The 24983-nt window shown below is 39.2% G+C and overlaps 1 protein-coding gene across 6 annotated transcripts in view; it reads right to left on the bottom strand.

The window, feature by feature from the left end:
- Window positions 1-24983, bottom strand: part of Reps2 (RALBP1 associated Eps domain containing 2) — a 188694-nt gene that overhangs the window by 14331 nt on the left and 149380 nt on the right. For all 6 annotated transcript variants that reach the window (XM_090326959.1, XM_090326962.1, XM_090326964.1 and 3 more), the window contains 2 exons: window positions 2068-2151; window positions 440-585 (listed from right to left, as the gene is read on the bottom strand). In XM_090326959.1, the coding sequence (XP_090183085.1) occupies window positions 440-585; window positions 2068-2151 (230 nt within the window). The remainder of the gene's footprint in view (window positions 1-439; window positions 586-2067; window positions 2152-24983) is intronic.

The following is a 24983-nucleotide window of genomic DNA, read 5'->3' as shown; positions in this document are numbered from 1 at the left end:
GGCAGGAAATCAAATGAAACTAAGTCATCACAGCCTAGGGCATGACTTCCCCTTTGGGTCAGGTTAAGCTCAACAGCTTATAAAATCTTTTATGTGGGGCCGGGAGTTTGGCCTAGTGGTAGAGTGCTTGCCTAGCATGCATGAAGTCCCGGGTTCAATTCCTCGGTACCACATACATAGAAAAAAGCTGGAAATGGTGCTGAGGCTCAAGTGGTAGAGCTCTGGCCTTGAGAAAGTCCAAGGACAGTACTCAGGCCCTGAGTTCAAGCCCAGGACTGGCAAAAAAAAATCTTTTATGTCCCTGGGAGCCTTTGATCCTGTCAGAAAGATGAGTAACACAACTATAGCCCTTCCATGGATGTGAGTGCATTTATGTATACAGCTACACATAAGTGTAAGAGGAAATTTCACCTTGCTCATATTTATTAGATCTACTTACTTTTGAACTGTAGGATGGGGCTTCACAGTTGTTATAGGAGCTGGTCCACCTACAGCATTAGAAGGCTCTTGATTATCTGTAGATTGATTTTCAGGTCTGAATTTCCTACGAATAGGCTTTGATGGTGGCTGAGAATATGGTACATCCTATAAAGCATAAAACAAAACAAAATTTTAAAAACTGGAAGTTGATATATTAAATGTTCCCTCCATCTGTCATGCCAGTGACTGTATTCCTCTAGCTCTGTCCCCACAATTAGAAGACTGCTCTAGCCAAACTCCATCTGTGGCTGATACCTGGCTCATCAAGAATTGGAAGGATGCTGGTATCAGATTCTAGCAGCCAGTCAGCCTGTATGCTTTTCTTTTCTTAAAATAAATAAATAAAACCTTAACTCTTTTGGGCATCAAGGAAGGAAAACAAATCAAATTCCAGTAGGCTTTACTTTTGTCTTTCCTTTTTTAATGTTATAAGTAGTCTATTATTTCTTGTATTTTAACTCTATGAAGATCCCATGCATCTAACAGTACAGAGTGTTTTCTATCTGAGGACAAATTCAGCACTGCCCTCACTTTAGAACTTTTTGGAATATGAGTTTGAAGTTTATAATGGTGTTAGTCATACACTTACCATTCTCTTACTACCTATTTGACATGAAATCAAATACTGTTCCCATCCACAGGAGGTATTGAGGTTTAGGAGGTATGTGGGTTTCAGTTAAAAGTATCTGTCCACCAGCACCTGTGTGACTCACACCTATAATGTTAGCTACTCAGGAGACTGAGATTTGAGGATCATGCAGGATCCTCAAATTGGTTATTTCCAATTAACCACCAAAAAAACAGAAGTGGTGCTATGACTCAAAGTGGTAGAGTGTTAGTCTTGAAGAAAAAAGCTCAGGGATAGCTCCCAGGCCCTGAACTCAAGCCCCACAACCAACCCCTCCCCACCAAAATCATCTGTTCCTCCCCACATTACTTTTTGTAGACAAAGCTGCAATATTCAAGTGGTAGGTTAAGGAGACGAAAGAATACAGCTCATCAGTGACATCAAGTATTATGTGCAAGAAACATCAGGATCCTAATCTTCATAAATCCACATTTTGTAGGGGGGGGGGAACAAGATGATTGGGAGGGGGGAGGGAAATAGGGGTAAAAACCATGAGAAGGGGTATCAATATGTGAGAAGTAATGCACCTACTACCTGGCAAATGTACCTGTAACCCCTCTATACATTACCCTGACAATAAAAATTAATATATATATATATATTAAAAAAGGAAACCCACATTTTGGAAAATGTGAATCAGTCACATTTATCTTGAAGAGAAATCTTAAAATGGTAGATCTGCTAATAGAGGCAAAAAGCCCAAGAGTAGGATCAGGAGTTTGGCCTAGTGGTTAAAGTGCTTGCCTAGCATGCATGAAGACCCAGGTTCGATTCCTTGGTACCACATACATAGAAAAAAGCTGAAAGTGGTGCTGTGGCTCAGGTGGTAGAGCACTAGCCTTCAAAAAGTCCAAGGACAGTGCTCAGGCCCTGAATTCAAGCCCTATGACTGGCAAAAGAAAAACAACTAAGAGTAGGCTCATAGTGTATAAGACATAGCATCCTCAGGCTGATCTTACCTTCTTTACTGGACTACTCTCTGCTGCCTGGGAAGGAGTTCTGTTCATCTGTGTAAGTAACTCGGCATCAGACACTTGTTCAGACTGAAGCAAAAGATTGAAGAGATGATATAAATGCCAAAACAAATCATCAATAACATGTAGCAAAGAGAACTTAAGAAAACAGTCATTCAGGGAAAACTGACTGAAAACAAGTTGTAGCCAAGCCTGGTTAAGTGTACTAATGTTGGAGGAAGACTTTCTGTAGACCATGCTATTCCCTCTTCCTCCTTCCATTATCGTTTAATCTTAAAAAGAGAATCATGGGGGCACATGCCTTAATCTCAATTACTCTTTAGGTGGAGCTCATGTAGTCTGAGGATAGATTAAGGCAAGAGGTTAGCGATAGAACCACCACCCTTCATCTCAACAAACAAATCCAGGGTACAGTGAAACATGCCTATCTTCCCAGCTAGGCAGGAAAAACGTGGACAAAAGTTAGTTCAGGCCAAAAAAACCCCATAAGATCTAATATGAAAAATAACTAAAGCAAAAAAATGGAGAATAGAGATATAGCTCAAATAGAACGGTACCCCCATAACAAATACCAGGCCCTGTTCCAATACCAACGCAAGGAAAAGAAAAGGAATCGTGAGAACTTCTATATTTGGACATGCATATTTCTTTAAAACTAACACATTACAAATTTAAGCTATTAAAAACAACAGGACCTATATCAAGGAGAAATAGGTTAGAAAAGAAATTAACATTTTCTCTGGATTGTTCTATTTTCATACAAGTATATAAAGTGCTTTGGTCATATTCACACTCCTTTATCCTCTCTCTTCCTGTCTGCTGACACCCATTCCTTACCAAGAGGTTTCACCCTGGCATTTCAGATGTCCATATATTACATTTTGATCAGAATAACCCTCTCTGTTGCTTCCCCTTTTCTGATTCCTCCCTGCCCTCCACCAAGCAGTTACTGTTGACAGCTTTTACTAAGATACCTCATGCCATCTTCATACATAAACACAACATATTTTGGTATTATTTATTTTCCATTGTTCTCTTTCTAGCTTCTCTCCTCCTTCCAATCCCCCAAGCAGTCCCAAAATTGTTTTAAGAAGTGGGGAGACTTAGGAAGAATAATATTATTTCATTTGTAAGGAAATGGATGGACCTGGAAAAAATTATGCTGAGTGATGTAAGTCAGACTCAAAGAGACAAAGGGCACATGTTTTCTTTCACATGTGGAAGCTAGATCTAAAATATAAAAATATATGAAATTACATATAGGACCACATGCACACAATACACAGGCAAAGTGAACTAAAGTATGATATGTGCAAGGGTGATTTCCATGCTGCAATCTTTTTGAAAAATTAACAGATAATATGAAGAAATTGAGACATATCTTGACTGAGAGGATTTGAGGCTTAAGGAGAAAGGGGAAGATGAAGGAGAGAGGAAAGGTAGGCAAATAGTCACAATAATGTGTGAATGTACACATATGAAAATAGAAGTAGGAAACTTGAAGGGACAAGAAGGGTTGGGATGGATGGATGAGAGAATAGGAGGAGATAGATGGAAGGGGTGATGTATTACTCATTTCTACTCATCGAGATGCATTTGTACTCATTAGGTGACATGTTGAAATTGAAACCCCTTTGTACAACTATATAGAGACTACCGTAAATGATTCTAAAAGTAAAGCTAAAATAGAATAACAATCATGTTTAAAAATTGGGATAGGGGATGAAGGAAAGTGACAGGCAATAAATGTAGACATATATGGAAAAAGTATAACAAAACTCCCTTGTGCAACAAATATATGCTAATCAAAATTCAAAAATAAATTAATTAATGTGTGCTGAGAGCGCACATGTAAAAATGGTTTTTAACTGGAGCAATAAGAAAAACCAATCATCACCATAAAAGCACACTATAATTTTTGTTAAAGTCCTAACAAACCCTCTACTAAACAAAACCTCTTTCCTTTAAAAGTAAAGGAAGTGTGTGTTGGAAGGTGTCATCTGGATGTTCGAGGCTGCTGAGTAATATGAAACTGATGATTAAATGCAAGACAGAGCAGGCAAGCATCTAAGTGCAAAAGCACTGCGTGACTTGACATCACAGGTGGCTCCTGTGACTCCAGGCTTCATACCTTCAGCTGCTATTAGCCAGTGATGCAAAACACCAAATGTTGAGAAAAATCCCCCCACTTAGGAGCCAAGTAACTTCCACATTTTACTGATATAAGTCCTCTATTTTACTCACAAATAGATTCGCAGTACAGAAATGCACACTGTAGCACAACCAACGGCTACCATGACTCCACACAGAACAACACATGGAATGAGGAAAATGTACTGTTGGTAAACGCATCACTGAAAGGCAAGCCAAAGTGTGTGTGTGTATGTGTGTGTGTGCATGCAATATAAGTATATATATATATATATATGAATATTAAAACTCTCCTAGCACAAATGACAAATTATTTTCATATGGTCATAGAAGGTGCTGCCACTCACATGTGGAGATCTCTCCTGTGGTTCTGCCTAGCCCCATGATTGATGGGACAATAAGGATCTCAGCTCAGTTGGTTTCCCTGAAATGGACAGAAGCCCAGAGAGGCCAAGCATTCTTGTGCATTCCCTTGTTCAACTGCACGGATACTTATTTTGTACTTCTGATGTGTCAGGGACCATGATAAATGCTCGGGACACAAACTTCAGAAGGAAGCCAGCTCTCGGGGGCTCTATGCTATCCCCACTCTCCTTTACCTGATACTTACCGTTGGCTAGGAAGGACTAACAGCTGCTGTCTCCTGTAGAGAATTATCTTCAACTTATGAAAAATGAGCTCTCAAACCCATCATCAATAGTCCACAATGACTGATTTGTAAAAGGACAGAAAGACCAGTTTCCTGCCTCAAAGGGAAATAACTGTGGTGTAGTTTATATGCTAGATCTTCCCTATGTGGATTAGCCCACGGCAGTTTTTAACCCAAGACTCCATCATGGCTGGGCCCTGTCCCCTTTCTAGCCGTTCTTCCCTCTTCTCCTTTAGTTTTTTTCCCGAAGAATACTGCAAGTCACTTTCTAAGAATCTCTGTCTAGGGAATTTAACCTGAGACACTATGTAATATGCTCCCAGAAGAGGGTATTTAAAGCATTCTGTTATGCCTTTCCTCAGTGTTTCTGTTTTTGCCTTTCTCTGTATCTCTCTATTTCTCCTATTACTCTCCTTGGGGAAAACTGGTTACCATGTTGTGACGACACCGAAGTAATCCTAACAAGGGTCTAGGTAACAAGGAAGTGAGGCCTCCTGGCAACAAAGTCCATAGCAGTGCATCCTCCATCCCCAGTCAAGCCTAAGATCACTGTATCCCTGAATGACATCGTGGCAGTAGTGTCACAAGAAATCCAGAGCCAAAACTACCATCCAAGCCACTCCCAAATTCCAGAAACATAGTTGTCTTAAGATGCATTCTATAATGTCTAGAATTTGGAATCTGATTAGGATAGAGCAACATGCTCGGAAACTCATAAAGGAGGCCACTTGCCTTTGCTTTACACATGGGTTCTCAGACTTATCTGCCCTCCTTTCTTTATTCTCATGTAACTGCTATCAACCCCCAACAGAGGTAATGTGCTATGGAATATACTTTGGGAAACTTTGACTATAGGCTGAGGACTAGAACAAGAACATGCCATTTGACTTTCATACCCACTGGTCCATACTCCATCCTTGGAGAGGCTCAGTCTCTAGAGTGTTTAGCAGATCCAAATCCAGAGGACCCTCCTGTACTCCCTTCCCTCTCTCACTTTCACCAAAAGAATGCTGACAGTGTGGACTGGGATTTTTCTGCAGGCAAGAAAGGTCTCTCTTCCTTCCTCCTGCTCCTCCTTGTACCTTAAAGTAGCAGCTCCTATTGCTACTGTTAACTACTTCTCTGTGTAAGACCATTACTTTGTTCTTTTTTAAACAACTCAGACAAAAACACAATAGAAGTTATTAAGGTAGAATCTGAGGAAGAGGGACATAACAAATAAAAGTAATTATGGATTTTTAAAAAGGTTAAAACAAAATGTCTCAGCTTCTAGTTTCACTGAGGCAGGCTAGCTCTCTAAAGGTTCTACTGGCCCCATCTGACATCCATCCCACCTCCCACCTGAGCCACTGCAGAAATACTCAGTGGGTATTTCTCTGCACACTACTCACAGACAAGCCTGTAAAGCCCCAAATTCTTTTTCTCAAAAGCTCTTGGTTGTGACCCTAAGGCCTGTGGCAGACAGTACAATCTTCTAGCAGTTGAAAGTCTTCCATCATCTGCCTCTAATTAACCTCTTCATCATAACTGGCTTAGTTCATCCATATGGGGCCTGCTCTAGGCACAAAATTATTCCCCACATGTTAAAACATAGAAGTTTCTTTCCAAATCATCTTGGTTTGTTCTAAGCCTTCTAGCCCAGTAGTTCCCAAACATAGCTGGCACAGGAAAATTATCTGGGGAAATTTTGTCAGTTACAGATTTATACATAGCACCCCCGGACTTTCATCATCAGAATCTCCTAGGAATAATGTATTAGCAACTTAGACTTTAACAAGCTCCCTAGATGATACTTCTACCAGCCTTGACTAACTGGGGACCACTGATGGTCCAAATTCTTCATTTAAGAGATATAAAAACTAAATCTCAGAGGTGTTAGTCTGGACAAGGCCACAGGTGCTCTTGCAATGACAGACTCCTTAATTATTTGCTCATCCATTTATTATTGAAGAGATGGAGGGTTATACCAACAGATTCTCTATATAAAGATTTGGCAGCTAGACAAAAACTTCAGCCATAAGATTTGGTTTAAAAGTCAAACCTATAAACGAAAAAGGATGGTTTTTAAATTCCAGTTTTAAAAGTTTAATTTGAAGAACTTGCCACAATGTGAATAATCTGTGATTTTTTTAACTTTGCTATATCCTTGCTATTAACTTCTTATAAAAAGAAGCGCTCATGCCTGTAACCCTAGCTACTCAGAATGCTGACACCTGAGGATTGCAGTTTGAAGCCAGCCAAGGCTAGAACGTGTGTGAGACTCATATCCAATTAACTACAAGAACGTGGGAAATACTGCTATGGCTACAGCACTAGCCTTGAGCAAAGCTCAGCGACAGCATCCAGTCCCTGAATTCTACCTCCATGACTGACAAAAAAAGTGCAAGCCTTGTGATTCCAAGACTAGGGATTATAAAAGCAGCAGCTACAATGTAGGGAAATGAGTAGACAATCTTGCTGCACATTTTGTCAGAATTCTATTTTTTGCCAGTTCTAGGCTTGAACTCAGGGTTAGCATACTGTTCTTGTGCTTTCTCAAGGCTAGCACTCTACCACTTGAGCCACAGCACCACTTCCAGCTTTTTCTGTGTATATGGTACCAAGGAGTCAAACCCAAGGTTTCGTGCATGCTAAGCAAATACTGTACCGCTAGGCCATGCTCCCAGCCCATCTGTCCATATTCTAAATGCCATTTGGTGCCTAAATGTTCATTTGACCCCCATCTCTGCTCAGCAAAAACATACCCAAAAGTCATGTAGTAAAACATAGACACCAGTGATGCAGCCAGGCAAGAATGTTTATCAAAATCTTACCCATCACCTGTGAAAAACAGAAATGGAACTGAACTGCAAATGTCCTGGAGGCAACATCTGTGTCTCACTTTGCTATCATTTTCCTGGTGCCTAAACCAAGTGCCAACAAACAGCAGATTCTTTAATCACATGTGGAATTGGAACAAACAAGCAATGAATCCAACCCTTGGTACAGTTTCAAAAATCTATCCACGGTAACTGGAACACAGAGCAGAGCAGTTACAGAGTACAGGCAATGGAATCAATTTGAAGCTTTTCCTTTGCTTGGTGTATAAGCTAGTCACATATTTGACCTCTCTAAGCTGTATTTCCCTCATCTGAAAACTGAGAGTAATACACTTAACTCATAGCACTATAAAGATTAAGCAAAATATCTTTCTAGAGTGCTAAGTACAATTACAGAATGACTTTAATAATGGTAGCTAGTATTGCAAAGAGAATTGCAAGTGTCATTGGTTTCTCTGGCCTGGTGTCTGCTATTGCAAGTAGAAGTTAATTCAATGTAAAGAACTTTTTTGTGCCTTGCAAAATAGATGGAAAACTGTACTGAGGAAATCCTGGCTCCAAATTAAAGTCACAAAGAACATGATCCACAACTCAAATGAAGGCCAGCAGACAGTAATTTTTTTGGTGGGTCACAGTGCTTGAACTCCACCTGGGCACTGTCCCTGAGCTCTTCACCTCAAGGCTACTACCCTACTCCTAGGCCTAGGTGTTGTCTCTGGACTCTTCAGCAAAAGGCTACCACCCTACCCTTGAACCAAGCCCCTCTTCCCCTTTTCTAGAGGTTAATTGGAGATAAAAGTCTCAGGTCCTTTTGTGTCCGGGCTGGCTTTGAACTACAATCCTCAGATCTCAGCCTCCTGAGTAGAGTAGCTAGGATTACAGGTATGAGCCACCACGCCAGGCTCTAGTGGACAGAAATTCTATCAATATTGGAGGGGAGAATTTTATAAAATACAAGTCATTTCAGGCTTTCAGATTTCATGGCAATCTCAGCCCAATATTTCCAGCAGTTTTCATTGAATATTTCTGATGCATCTCTACCCTACAGCAGACTAATCTAGCATTGGTGACACCCAGATGCCACTTTTGCTTGGGGGCAGTTTTAGTGGGATCAGTGATTCTGGTGAACTAGTCTCAGGATTCCTGAAACCCACTGGATTATGGGCAGCATCCATACAACCAATTTGCTGTTATAACTATAAGAAGGTGGGTACTTTATTTTGTCTGCCAAACAAGTGTTTTCACTATGGCACAAGATTTTGTTCTTATTAACAGAACAGAGATCTCAGCTAAGACTAAGCCCCATTCTCTATACCATAAACCTCAAGCTATATTATAACCCCATCTGCAGAGTCCAGAGCAGAGTAAGATGATCTATGGCTGTTCCTTTGAGAGTTGTGTTCCACACGGATAAGCGTGAAGAAAGATACTCTGCCCATGTCTCCTTTCCAAACACTCACTATCATCATAATTCAAAGGGTCTGAATGCAAGGCTTCTAGAAAGCCTCCTGGCTGGTCCCACACAACTGATACACTGTCTTTATGCCAAGTGATGATAAAAAAAAACAAACAGAATTTCACAGGACTTCAGAGTCCTTGGCCCACTCAATATTTTAGCATGTTTCATTTGATTTCTCTTCTTAGGAATTAGTGATGGAGTGTTATAATAAGATCCTTGCCAACTTCAGACTGTTATGATGTGTCCCCTTTTGAGTGGCTAGTCCCTTCCTGGGTAAGTTATGGTTCTAAGCAGAATATGGCTTTCATAAACTCAATCTGAAATAGCTCACTAGAAAAAAAAACCTATAAACATTATATAAAAGTTAGAACTTAGCTATAAACTAAATTAGCACTGATATGGATATGAAACTGGAACAAGACCACAAGTGATGAAACATATTAGTACAAACACACTAAAATTATTTGATATTACTTATGAAATCTCAACATATATTTTCCCTATGACCCAGAAATTCTACCGAAGAGAAATTTAACAAATCACATCCAGTCAACATTCGTAACAGCATTATTCCTCATTGCCTAAATCTAAAAACTACTCAAATGTCTACCTACAGTAACAAGAAATGACATATTGTACATATAATGGAATACTCCACAGCAATGATTTATTTACAACACTATACTGAGTCACACAAACATCATTTAGGAAAATGTGGTCAGATACAAGCATATATGCTACACGATTCTACTTACATGAGTAAAAAGAAGATAAGAGTAATCAATATTGTTAGAAGATAGTACTGTGATAACCCTAAGAAGAGGAGATCATTACCAGAAAATGGTATAAGGAATAATGCTCTGAATAGTGCTAATTGTAGTTTCTGGATCTGAGTACACTTAACATGTGTGTGTTCAGCTTGTGGAAGTTTACTGAGTTTCACATTCAATGTACATTTTTCTATATGCGTAATATACTTCAGTAGAAAGTTACAAATATAAAATCTAGTACAGCCGATCTCCTGTAATATCCTTCAAGTGCCACCTAGTGGCACTATTAAATGTAAACAACAGAAGGTTTCATCTCAAGCTACTTCAAAAATAAGGTCTTATTTCTAACATCACATGCTGGAAATGAGTTCAAACAGTGCTTTACTCTAAAAATTCTTGACACAACCAAGAAGGAAAAAGCTTCTATTGCCAGGAACACAGAATTCTGACAAAAGCATCCAGAGGCAAGTAAAGCTATGTACCACAGAGCACATGTGCCTCAGTGAGCTGGGGATGCACGTATTCCCATCTCTGCTTGGGATCTGTATAGTGGGAGTATTTAAAAGACAAACAGCAAAAAAGGCTATGAATTGTGGCTTCCCATCTATCCTTCCCATCTATCAACCTCCCACTTGGTGAAACCTACAAAGTTTATGTGGCAAGCTCCCTTCAAGAGGAAGTTGGAAGGTGGCGCCAATTGCTCACATTTGTAATCTTGGCTTCTCAGAAGGCTGAGATTTGAGGATTGTGGTTTGAAGCCAGCCCAGGGAGAAAAGTCTGTGAGGCTCTTATCTCCAATAAACTACTCGGGAAAAATCTGGAAATGGCACTGAGGCTTGAGTGGTAGAATATTAGCCTTGAGCACAAGGAGGCTCAGAGATAGAGCCCATGTCCTGAGTTCAAGTCACAGGACCAGCAAAAAAAAATTAAGGAAAAGAAAAGGAAACTGTAAAGGAAATTTTCTTTACTCTGTACTCACTGGGCATGCTTGCTGGGGGGGGGTGAGACTCTTTTCTTTTCTTTTGCCTTCAAGTTACACTGTTGTGGTGAGGCCAAATCTTGTTTCTTTCAGTTATGCTTAAGAAATACAGACTTTGGAAAGCTCACCCACAACAAGCCTTTGAAGCGCCTGAACAAAAATTTGCTTAGAGTTCTGCCAGTAAAATCTGAAATCTCCATAAATCATGCAAACAAACGCTGTGATCCTTGAGTTAGGAGCCTGTGAGTTACAAGATAGATAGGAGGCTCTATCCTTCTTTCCACTGATTCTTGTCTTCATTGCCTTTATTTTGATCTGTGGAAGAATTCTTAAACTCATGTTCCTAATGAGAGAAGAGTGAAGATGCTAACATGCTTCTTACCAATTGGTTCTTTCCTTCCCTTTCCATTATTTACAGAAATGAGAACTTACCTGGACTGGGTCTATAGGCCAATTCTTGATATAGGCAAAAGGATTTTCCATGAATGGTGACTGAAATGAGGAAAAATCAGGTATGGCAGTGCATATCTATAATCTCACCCTTAAGGAAGATGAGGCAGGAGAAATGGAAGATTGTGGTTCAAAGCCAGACCAGTCAGAAAAGTTTACAAAACTGTCTTCTCCATCCCTAGCTGGACACAGCAGCATACGCCTGCCTTCCTAGCTTCGTGAGAGGCTGAAAATGGGAAGACTTCAGTTCCAGGCCAACCTGGCTATCTCAGAGTCTTCATGAGATTCTTTCAATCAAGGTAAACTGGGCATGGGCGGCATGGGCTTCTCATATTTGCTATGATGCAAGGTCTGAAATAGATAAGTCTAGGCATGTACTTGGACAGGAAGCAAGATTCTTTCTCAAAAATCACCAGCCCACTATGACTCTATAGACATAATGTTTTATTTCTTAAATTAATATGTTACTATGGCATACACCCTTAGCCTAATTTTGATTAAGTTCTAAATACTAAGTCCCAGTGATTGTAAATAGAGATTCCCTCCTTGAATACTTGTCATTTAAAATATGATGTAAAAATCAACATTAATAAATTCTTTAAAAAAAATCACCAGCCCAAAAAGAGATAGACATATTACTAAGTGCTAAGTGGCAGAACTCCTGTCTAGCAAGCACAAGATCCTGAGTTCAAACTTCAGTTCCAGCAAAATAAAAAGAAAAAAAAAACAAAAACAAAAATGTAAATAAATAAAGGACTTGGGACGTAGCTGGCTGGTAGAGTGCTTGTCAAGTATATATGGTGCTGTAAGTTCAGTATCCAACACCACAAAAATAAAATCCAATAAAATAAAGAAAAATAAAAAGTAATTCTACTGTGACGAGTGGAAAGAGTGCCAAGTTAGCACTCATTCGAGGGTTGGAGCCACTGGTTTCTGGTTATTGCGAGTTTTCTATATTTTCCAATTAGATCCTAGCTTTTGTTCCACCTAGCACATAGTGATAATTATAACAGGTAACTGTTGTTGAAGTTGATCATATTCCATACATTGTCGTAAATGTTCTATGGATACTGATTAATCATAACAACCCTGTGAAAATAGACACACAAAGAGACAAAGAACTTGTCCAAAATCACAAAGATATAAAACTTAGAGATAATTCGAACTCAAGCCTCTTCTGTCAGGCTCCCTTCTTGAGCCCAACTTCTATTGTCCTCCATTATGTTTACTTATTAAGGCCAGAGTACATTTTGTACTCTCCCAATTATACATTTATTCCTCCACTGACGCATAGGGGAACTTTCTGCTTCCTGTCACTATATGCTAAGGGGTGGGAATGCACATGGAAAAGAGAAAGGAAGATTTCTCTTGTTCAGGAACCTAGAAAACAACCATAACTGACACCCAGGGGTCACTCCTGGGAAAAGACGGTAGCTAGTTACTGCCTACAACCTTTACCACTAAAACATGTGGAAATGGGTTTGAATGAGACATATGGGAAATGGTAGTTACATGTAAGTGCAAGAGAGACTACACAAAGTGTTGGTGTTAGACATGTTAGCTATCCAAGAATGAGGAAAGATGACAGAGCTATAGGATAAGAATCTTACTGCAATCCTTGTGCTGCCATAGTTCTCAACAAAGTGTGGGCCTCTCTGCAGAGCAGACTGCACTAAATTTTGATGAACTTATTAATGAATTCATGTCATCAAACAGAGGATGATGCTAGCAAATTAAGCCTTATACAGCACAATATTATGAACATGATTAGAGGAACTAAGAAAGAAAACAAGTCTTCTTGAACCTGGCCATTCTAACTGGAGTGAGGTGGAATAGAGGGGATGTGGCCAGGAGGGATCACTACTACACTGTTGGTGGGAGTGCAAACTCAGTTCAACCACTATGGAAAGCAGTATGGCAGTGCCTCAAAAGACTAAACATAGAGCTTCCATATGACCCAGCAATTCCACTACTTGGCATTTACCCAATCATCCAGAAACAAGGACATACTAAATCCACTAGCACAACGATGTTCATTGCAGCACTATTTACCATAGCAAAGATATGGAACCAACCAACCTAGATGTCCCTCAGTTGATGAGTGGATCAACAAGATGTGGTATTTGTACACAATGGAATTCTATGCTGCTGTCAGAAAGAATGACATTACCCCATTTGTTAGGAAATGGAAAGACTTAGTAAAGATCATATTAAGTGAAGGAAGTCAGACTCAAAGGAACTTAGGCTCAATGGCTTCCCTCATTTGTCATAATCAGTAGAAACCTTGGGCTCTCCTAGCAGAGATCTGCAATAGAGCAAAACCTCTCTTTTTCACCAAAGGAAATTGCTACCAATTTCCCAGAAACTTTTTCAAGCTCTCCTTACTAGCCAGAAGATCCTAAATAACTCACTTGTCTTCTGTGAATTTCAACTTCTTTAGTAAAACATCGTGCAATGACTGACGTGAAAGCATTAAGATGAAGAAGACTAAGACATTCCCAAGAGCAAGATAAAGGTTCTTGAACAAATCACAAATTGGTAGGGAAGACTGGAGAATCAGCAGAGCACCCCATGCAGAACAATACATTAAAATGTCCCATGTGAGCCCTGGCAAGTACCAAGTTCATCCTCTGAATCCAGAGGCTCACTATCTGTAAAGCTGCAAAACTAGCATGAAGTTTGTGAAGATGCTCAAGGCTGCCTACTAGGAAAAGAATGGAAAACATATACAGATAGTCCCTGCTTTATAATGGTTCAAGTAATGACCTTTTTTTTACCTTGTGACAGTACAAATGCATACTCATATACCATTCTTTTTTCCATTTCAATACAAAATTCAATAAATTACATGAAGTATTTCAATACTTAATTACAAAAGAGGCTTTGTATTACATGATTTTGACCATTTCTAAGCTAGCCTGAACACAGTAAAGTTAGGATAGGCTAAGCTATGATGTTCAATAGGTTAGGTGTGTAATTGTGTCTTGTTTTTTTTTTCTTTCCAGTCCTGAGGTTTGAACTCAGAGCCTGTGTGTGTGCTCTACCACTTGAGCAAGACCCCCCTCTTCTGGCTATTTGTATGGTTAATTGGAGAAAAAAATCTCACTGACATTCCTGTCCAGGCTAGCTTCAAACCATGATCCTCAGATCTCAGCCTCCTGAGTAGCTAGGATTCTAGGCCTGAGCCACCAGCATCAGGCTTGTTAATGTGTTTTTTTAACTCAAAATATTTTCAGTGAAGAATTGGTTTATTGAGATATATCCCCATCATAAATCAAGTAGTTTTGGGGTAATATCCTATCTTGGTCCTAGACTAGGTCATCATCTGAAGCCATCTTTGATGACTCTACATCCATACAAGATGAAAATACTATACCTCGTCTTACATTTGCCTAGTAAGCATGAGTTCAATCCATAGTACCATCACAACAATAAAGGCTCTAGACTTAAGGCTATGGGCATGAGGCTATGGAGTACAGCTAGTAGAAACAACCACTAAAAATTGCTAGAAAGGAAAGAGCTCATAGAATTGAGAATAAAATTCAAACTTCAGCTCAAAGTAAACCTGCAAAACAAAATTCCAGAGGCATATGGGAGAAAATAACAGTAATAATAATAGAGTGTGAAAAGATAAATTTGCTCTTTATAAAAGGCTAGGTCCAACAAGATCAACATCAGGAAACGGGAACAAATAAGATGGGGTAGGGACAAGGGGGAAGGCACAGACACATGAAGAGGGAAAGGGAGGGAATGTCGTCAAGAATTCATTGTATATACCACTAAGGGTTGGGAGTTTGGCCTAGTGATAGATTGCTTGCCTAGCATGCATGAAGACCTGGGTTCAATTCCTTGGTATCACATACATAGAAAAAGCCAGAAATGGTGCTGTTGCTCAAGTGGTAGAGATCTAGCCTTGAGAAAGCCCAAGGGTAGTGCTCAGGCCCTGAGTTCAAGGCCCAGGACTGGTAAAAAAAAAGGTATAAGGGAAGGGGTGGGTTGAAGAGGGACAAGAATGTTGAAGAAGTGACACTGGTCAAGATGCATTGAAGTTATATGGCAGCTCCTTTGTACAACTACTTACAGATAATTTTTAAGATGTCAAAGTGAAGGAAATATAGCAAGTTGAAAATAACTTTAAAATATTTAAATACATCTAAAATCCCCAATATTAAAAATAGGCACTGCATGAAACAAAAGTAGGAAAAAGTGAAATAAAATGGATTGATATTTTTTTAAATGTTTAAAACCTAGAATCAAGTGCTAGAGGTGGTAGCAAATGTGTATAATCCTAGCGTTAGGGAATTTGAGGCAGGGCAATTGAGAGCTCTGAAACCCTGTCTCAGGGGGGAAAAATTAGAATCGATGAACAGTGATAGAAGTTTTGACACAAAATAGAAAAACTCTAGGCATATAAAGTTATCATGAGAATTGTTAATTTTTAAGATGAAGATTTTATCCAATGCCACACAGAATGACTACAACAGAATAAGATAAAATTTGCTATTACTAGAAACAAAAGATGCATGGAAAAAATATAGCCAACTAAAGTTCAAGAAGAAAAAGAACTAGAAAAGCAAAACTCACAGAGATATGACTAAGAATATTCTAAAAATAAATCCATGGTTTTTACAGATGGAAAATATGTACTAATTGTCACCTGAAATAAACAGGCTTAAATCTATGAAAAGACATGTTACAGTGACATCTTAACAGAACATAAAAAAATCAACTTTTAAAAGCCTTCCTACAGAAAAAGACAAAATCACTCCAAAAGACCTCAAAATAGATTCACAGTAGATTCCCCAGCAGTAGGAGCCAGGAGACAAGGAAATAGTGCATTCAAGAAGTAATACATCAAAAATGCTGAGGAACTATAACAAAATTACCATTTAAGAGTGAGAGGGGGGGAGGGAAATGGGGACCAAGAGATGTGAAAGGGTATCAATGTATGGGAATTAATGCACCATCTGGCAAATATCATGTAACCCTTCTATTAATTACAATAAAAATATATGAAAAAAAGAGTGAGAGGAAGAAAAGTTTACAATTCCAAGAATGTGGTTGAAAACAATTGCTATATGACATATTTCAATAAACTATTTGATTCACACAACTCCTGGAGTTATATCAGTCACTTTATTCTAGCAAAGCTTCAAAAAATTATTTTAGTATATGAGAAGACATTTCCCTTTTCTCCAATCCTTAATTACATGCATGTGTGCATGTCTGGGACCCACATTCAGGGCCTGGGCACTGTGTTTGAGGTTTTTGCTCAAAGATACCACTCTACCACTTAAGCTATAGCTCCACTTTCAACTTCTTGTAAGTCCTCTGGAAATAAGAGTCTCGCTGACTTTCCTGTCTCGGCTGGCTTTGTACCACAATCCTTATATGTCAACCTCCTGAATAGTTAGGACTACAGATGTGAGTCACCAGCACCTAGGAATGCGTATTTTTAATTGCAAAATTTCCTCACCAAAACAGCTATTAAACTCCTACTGATTCCTTGTCAGTGTATCTTCAAATGATTGGCAGTTATAGTAGTCATTTTTGTTACATCCTGTCAGGCCTTTAGGGGAGAAAGTTAAAGCATCTTCAATGAAACTGTCCCTCTAGAGTGTTTTATGTTTTGTCTACATTTGAAGTAAGATGTTTCTTTTATACTGTTGTGGGTTTTTTTCGGGTTTTTTGTTCTTGTTTTTGTTTTGCCAGTGCTGGGATTGATCTCAGGACCTGAGGACTGCCCTTGGGTTTTCTCAAGGCTAGAGCTCTACCACTTGAGCCACAGTACCACTTCCGGCTTTTTCTATGTATGTGGTACCAAGGAATTGAACCTGTGTCTTTGTGCATTCTAGCCAAGTACTCTACCACTAGGCAAAACTCCCAGCCCCAGCAGTAAGACATTTCTTGAATAGAGGAATACAACATCAAATAAGAGACTTAGCATCAGAGGGATCCATCAAGTTAAAGCTTTTCATTTTGGAGAAAATGCAATACGTCTGAGGACCTAACTTACTCAAATTTCCCAAGATCACAGAGCCACTCATCTTACATGAAGCAAAATCCTTGCTTTATTATTTCTTTCCTTCATCACTGAAATGTCTATTTACACATGTTAGCATTCACGGTAAGAGAAAACAGGATAGCAGAATAGCACAGAGGAAGAAAATTGCATTTTTAGTTACATATATAATCATATATATTTCATATGATAATATATTACTAGTGCATATTAGTAAAACCACTTCAGAGTGATTTCTCATTTTCCAATGCAATCATAAAATGCCAGCCTGTGATCCATTTATACTTCCCACTATAATATAAATGATATGTATGTGCCTTCCCACCCATGTTTTTCTGTTGAAAGGAAGTCTCATGAACTTTCTGCCCAAGCTGGCTTCAAACTGTTATCCTCCCCAATTTAGCCTCCTGAATACATAGAATTACAAATGTGAGCCACTGTGCTTTGCTGGATGTTGTATAGACATTTGAAAGCTCATAAAAATTCTTTGTCTACACAGGCAGAATGATTCTGTGCCTTTATACACTACATGAGATCATCTGAATATGTTAGAGCAAAAGGTACTGAAACATTTGATATATGCCCACTGAGGGAGAAAAAGCTATGAAATTTTAAAGCAATGATATTTTTATGCTGTTCACATTTAAATTTTTTCTTGCTGTTTTCTCATAGATATTTGAAAGTGACAATGAAATATTTTCTCTTAGAAATAGATTTAATGCTTAAAATTCATTCAGTAAACATTTCATACTTCAACTAAAATAACATTAAAAATGAAAATCCTTAAGGACAAATATTTATCAGAAAGTTCTATGAATGAGACAAAATGCCCTGTAAACTCTATTTCTCCCGGTAGAATTTATTTTGTATAATCAATTGCCTATTGACTAGGGAAAAGAATGGCAAAAACATAGGATATTAGTGAAAAGGAAGGGCTTTTCCAAAACAATAGGACAGGCATGATGGTCCAAATCTGAAATCTCAGCCCTCAAGAAGCTGAGGCAGGAGAATCACAAGTTCACAGCTAGCCTGGGCTACAAAGTCAGACCATTTCTTTCTGTCTCTTTGTTCAAAGATAATCAGAGTCCATCAACTGCTTTTTGAGTTTGTTTTTTTCTTCCAAACAAAAGAAAGATGGCATTTTTAAAGTTGTTTTTTTTTTCAGTAGTTCTAGGGATGGAACCCAAAGCTTAGTGCATAATCAACAAGTACCCTACCACTGAGGTACAACCCCAGACCTCAAGGTAGAATTTTAATAAACAGCTTTATGCAAACAAATCTGCTTCTGAAAAAGAACAGTACACCCAACATATTTCTACTGGACTCACTATGGTCTTCAGGCCCTGATTCTAGCCAGATGGCAAAGTTAGATGAGAGATTACCTCATTTCCTTTTAAGGCCCCATTGTCACAGGCTAGTCTCAGTGACTAGTACTTTCAGCAAGACTTTCCCCTCAAATTCTCTCATCTGTTCATCATCTGTTCACAGGAAGCCTGTGACTAGCAGATTATCTCTCATGATCTAGGCTTGGGTAGCCATAACATCTGGGAACATCTCCTAAGCTGATCTCCTATATTCAATTTCTCTCCTTCTACTAGGCCATTTAAGAAAAGACAAGCCAGATGCTGGTGGCTACCACCTACAATTCTAGCTACTTAGGAGGCTGAGATCTGAAGAATCAAGGCTTAAGGCCCACCCAGGCAGGAAAAGTCTATGAGACTCTGCTTACAGTGAACCAGCAAAATGCAGGAGACATAATTCAAATGGTAGAACGCTAGCCACAAGTAAGAAAGCCGAGTGAGACTACAAGGCTCAAGTTCAAGCCCTGATACTGACACACAAACACACAGACACATACACACACACACTCCCACATACATACACAAAAGAACTTCAGGTACGGCATCAACCAGATTCGTATATTCCCAATTAAGAAATTATTTGATTCAACTTGTAGTATCTTCGGATTTTAAAATTAGATAATAAATAAGGATAAAATGAAAAAAAATCCTATATTCGCAACCTCTTCTCTGAACCTTCTTTCCTCTTGCCCCAATTCAGTGCTTCTCATCTCTACCTGAATTTCAGAATTGTTTGGGGAGTCTTGTCAAACTTCCCACGAGCAGGTCTCACCACGTCCTGCCAAAAATTTCAGGGCTTCAGCAAGGTGAAAGTTCCTCCAGACAATTTCAGCTGTGCAGTCCAGAGTAAGAAGGATCAGTCTGACTGGAAACTTGCTCTCCCCTTAGGGGAGAACTTGGTTGCCTAGGAACTATTTCTCTCCCATAGCTCTGGCACCACTGAAACTAGAGGTGAGACAGCAACTTCCTTCTCGTCACCTCCATAACACTCAATCTCTCTTCCCTGAAAGCTGGCTTTCCAAATGTTAAGTATTTCCTCAAACGTACAAGGAATTCTTGCATGTCTGTTTCTTTGCATTTGGTTTTTTCCTCTACAGTAAAGCTCTGTGTCCCTCAGCCATCTCAAAAGAAAGGTTCTCTTGTAACTTTAATACCTAGTTCATTCATCACCCCTCCCCCACTCCATGAGCCTTCCTGCTCTGGTATTAAGACACTTCTTCCTTAGTGCCTTTGCCCTGGAGTGCTATTTTTGTACTCATAACACTTCTAGTGAGGAATGCTTGCTGTGTAAAGAGAGAGATTATAAGTAGGAAAATTCTGGACACATTAGTCTAGAGAAAACTCCAATTTATGAAATATGGTGCTAATAAAGTTAAAAGATAATGTCTTGTACCTCCAAAGTCTTTTCCTTATTAAATATAATTACAGTGAAGCTGTGACTAAATCACGATGACCATAAGAAATCTAGCAGAGATCAATGTTACTGAAGGGACTTTAGCTATCCAAATACCAAATAATCCCTTAGCAGAGAACTGACCTACAGAACAAGCATCAACTCTGCAGATGGCATTTTACTCAACTTACATGCACACACACACTGAGCTAATAAGTTTAACTCTCACTTTAACATGCTCCATATGAAACAGCTTATTCAAATTAGTTTTTGGTTGTTTATGCTATGAGTCAGTCTTTTTAAAAAAATCTCCTTTTCTGAACTTAGCCATGCTCTGGATTCTGTTCTTTCTATACAAAAATATGGAATACAAATCACTTGGCTCGTCAAATATTCACTTGTTCCTTCTTGATCTTACCTATATAGGCAAAATAAAAGGTCTGCTTCTTGGAATTTATTCCCTTTCCTACCTCTGGGGTCCCCTTGCTATAACTTGCTCCAGATGTATGTCACAGGGGTGTTTATTCTAAGTAGGAACCAGTTAAAAGGCATTTTATGCTGAAAAACTTTAATTCATCTCTCAACTGACAGTAGTAAACAAAATTTTGTTATATGTAGAACATGCTTAGAACTTGGAAGCCACAAACGATTAAGTGGCTACATAGATTTTAAAATAGTGTTCCTTCATAGAGAACAAAACATTTTCTCATTCATTACAATCTAGTCTTGCCCATTTATCAAGTTAAATAATACAGAATTTGTTTTTTAATTTACTTTATTGTTTAGAAGTGATATACAGTGAGGTTATCTTTACATGCATCAGGTATCAAGCACAGTTCCTTTCTCACAGTATCGTCTGTTCCCTCATTCTCTCCCATTCCCTCCCTCCCCTCTCTAACCACATGGTGCATAGTTCACTTTCATCATTGACCAGTGCAGCCAGCCGCTCCACTGCAGTACATTTTCTTTGGTTTTCCTCTGTGTCCTCCCCCAAGCCTCCCACAGATCCACACAGGAATACACCATACATAAGGTAAATAATTCACAGTCCATCACCCAGACTATAAAATAAAATAAAATGGAAAAATACAGAGTTATCAAAAAAAGAAAAACAGGGGCCAGGAGTTTGGCATAGTGGTAGAGTGCTTGCCTAGCATGTACAAAGACCCGGGTTCGAATCCTTGAAACCACCTCCATAGAAAAAAAAGCCAGAAGTGGAGCTGAGACTCAAGTGGTAGAGCACTACCACTTCAGGAAAGCCCAAGGACAGTGCTCAGGCCCTGAGTTCAAACCCCAGGACTGGCAAAAAAAAGAAAAACAAATTAAGACAAAAGTCCTTTGTTTCCATATCTTTGGAGTTCAGTTCAGTATGTATATTATTTTAATAATATGGAAATTTGTAAGACCAAAATCTACTTAAATCTCTTTCAGAGCTACTAATAAATGTATAGGTTTTAATTAATCAAAGTTTCTTGGTTTCTCCTTAGGTCTTATAGTGATGGAACTTCTGTCTCAACCTCATAAAGGACTCTGCAGATATGCACATATATGTATTGCCAAGTCAGTTTGATGGTTCATATGCAACAATATTCAAAAAGTTTAAGAGCTGAGCAGAGGCCTAGAGTGCTCCAGATACTGCAGGGGGAAAAATTGAAGTATCACATACATTAGAGGAAAAAAAGAAGTTTTATACAGCACAGAAAGAATTCAGAATGTTTTATGTTCTCTGAAGTAAAATTTGCTTTAAAATAATAAAAGCAACCTCTTAAAAAAGTAAACAAGTCTTCTGGACACCAGTGGCTCAGCCCTGTAATCCTAGCTCCTCAGAAGGCTGAGATCTGAGGACACAGTTTGAAGCAAGCCTAGACAGGAATGTCCCTGAGACTTCATCTCCAATTATCCACAAAATGCCCAAAGTGGAGCTGTGGCTTCCAGTGGTAGAGCACTAGCCTAGAGCACAAAATTTAGGGACAAACTGGGTGCTGTGGCTCATGCTTGTAATCCTAGCTACTCAGGAGGCTGAGATCTGAGGATCATGGTTCAAAGCCAGCCTGGGCACAAAAGTCTGTGAGACTCTTATCTCCAATTAACCACCAGAAAACCAGAAGTGGGGCTGTGGCTCAAGGGTTAGGATGGTAGATTTGTGCTAAAGAACGCAGGGACAATGCCCAGGCCAGAGTTCAAGTCCTGTGGCCAACCAAAAAAGAAAAAAAAACTTATGTACATTGCTCAATCCCAGATGAACTCTAGGGCCCACAGAAACAGTAGTAGTAGTAACAGTAGTAGGAGTAGTAAAAATAATAGGCTGGACACCAGTGGCTCATGCCTGTAATTCTAGTTACTGTAACGGCTGAGATCCAGAGGACTAAGGTTCAAAGCCATTCCGGGGAGAAAAGTCCAAGAGGCTCTTATTTCCAATTAACCAACAAAAGAGTATGGGCAGTCTGGCTCAAGTGGTATAAGAGCAGCAATAAAAAGAAAAATCCATGTGAGGGTCTGAGTTCAAGCTCCCAGACCAGCAACACCAAAAAGTAGTAAGCAAGAAATTAAACAGCAAGGACAGAAATGGAACAAACTGAAAAGGCAAACTATCTGAAATCCCTAATGAATGTGCAACAAACTTAAATTTTTCTAGGAAAAATTACTGGCATAACATGTAAAATTTAATTTTAATCATATAACGTAGAAATAAGGTGACAGATGAGAGATTTGGAAATGGTTTTTAGCACTATCCTAAGGCTGATTTACTTGCAGTGTTTCCTAATCACTAAGCCCTCAGGATATTAACAGGCATTTTATAAATAAAAAGATGAATAATCATATAAGCTACAAAACAGCCAGCTTTAACAAAATTGGCCAGTTTGATTTTGGTTTTGTGTTTTTGGTTTTGTTTCCTGTATGACTTAAAAGCTTTCGGGAAGCTTGTATGCATTTTGAATCTCTACAAAACCCTATTAACACCTAAAAAATTTGGGACAATTGTGGTCCTCATTCTCCAAGGGTCAATATTTGACATTTGATAAGGCATAAAGACTACGTATAAACACATGCATAAATCTCAGCACTTTATATATTGAATATATGTCCCTTTTATGGTGGGCAAAAGGATGGGAAAGGGAAAAGAGCCGGGAGATTTTTCTGCCTGCATTTCTTACACACCTGGTCCTGTCGTCTGAAATCTCCATAGTTAGGCAGCTGAGCTGGAGGCTTGGGCTGAGTGCTGTGCTCAGTGTTTACATTGTGCTGGGAAATCTGGTAGACAAAGAAGCAGACTTATTTATTAATGGTTACTTAAGAATTCCCAGTCCCCCTGTTGGATCCTCAGTCACTAGGCCCCACAGCAGACAGGAAGCCCACCTCAGCAGCTCAGATGAAGACTGCTGATAGCAGCAGCCCATTGCACACCAGGAAGGAACTACTGTCATTTGTGCCATAGGGGAAAGATAAGGGGGTTGGTTACAAAAGCATTTTCAGACAGATCTTCAATGTATTTATCCAGGTGGTTCCAGAGCAGAGGTTGTGAAACTAGCAGCTGGTAGATAAGCATCCCCCAAAGGCTTGCTAATTTTGTTGCAACCAAGTCCAGGTGGGCTGTGGATGCCAAATAGAATCCTTCATTCATCTTACTTCCCCTTAAGAGGATGTGATGCAAACCACAGTTACAAGCACATTGAATTTATTGTCTTGCTATAGACATGGGCACTTATACTCCAAGGATATGGAGAGAGGGAGCCTAAATATTTTCATTTGGAAGCTGGCTTTACTATTTACTAGTTATGCTACCTTGATGGCTTGCTTAAGTCCAGTGTGCTCCAACTTCCTCATCTGTAAAAAAGGAGTATTAGTGCTGGGAGCAGTGGCTCACGCCTGTAATCCTAGCTACTCAGGAGGCTGAGAACTGAGGATCACAGTTCAAAGCCAGCCCAATCACAGAAGTTTGTAAGACTCTAATCTCCAATTAAACACCAGAAAACCGAGCTGTTGCTAAAGGGGTAGGATGGTAACCTTGAGCTGAAGAGCTCAGGGACAATGACCAGGCCCAGAGTTCAAGTCCCACGACTTCATAAGGTTTTTATTTTATCTGTTCTAACCCTGGACTTGAACTCAGGGCTTACGTACTATTGTTGAGCTTATTTTGCCCAAGACTAATACTCTACCACTGGAGCTACAGCTCCACTTCTGGCTTTTTGATAGTTTATTGGAGATAAGAGTCTCACAGGCTTTCCTACCCAAGCTGGCTTTTAACCGCAATCCTCAGATCTCAGCCTCCTAAATCGTGAGGATTACAGGGGTAAGGTACTAGCACCCAGCTTTTATGAAACTGAAGTTATACACAAAAGAGCACTCAGTACAGTCCATGATCCATAATATATACTTAATTAACTTAGCCAGTAATTTTGAATGAGCAGAAATTAGAACCAAGGAAAGGCATAGGGCAAAACTCAAGGTTTGGCATTACATAAGCAGCATACATTCAACAGCTACTTTCCAGCTGATCAATATCTCTTAAAGCTAATGTTGAATTTCCTAAAAGGGGATCTCACTTGTTTCTGAACAAGGTCAGGACGAAGTGGGCTCTTATGATCCTTCAAACTAAAGTAGAAAGCCAATACCTCATGGTATTTGTATCTCATGGTTGAGTGCATGCTAAAGATCTTCTAATTGTCTGAAGAAAGAACAAGCAAATATTTACAATGGTTTTAGTAACTCAAGTGATGAGATTAGCCACATGGAAAGGCATGCTCTGAACTATTCAGAGCAACAAGATAGAAACTAGAGAATTTTCTCAGTATTTCCTACCAAAAGTTAGAAAGGGTCTTTAAATATAGAAAGGCTTATTTAACAGTG

This window comes from Megascapheus bottae, chromosome X (assembly GCF_031878675.1).
Source record: "Megascapheus bottae isolate mThoBot1 chromosome X, mThoBot2.hap1, whole genome shotgun sequence".
NCBI lineage: Eukaryota > Metazoa > Chordata > Mammalia > Rodentia > Geomyidae > Megascapheus > Megascapheus bottae.
Note: the sequence above shows the minus strand (reverse complement) of the source record. Positions and strands in the feature narration are given on the sequence as shown.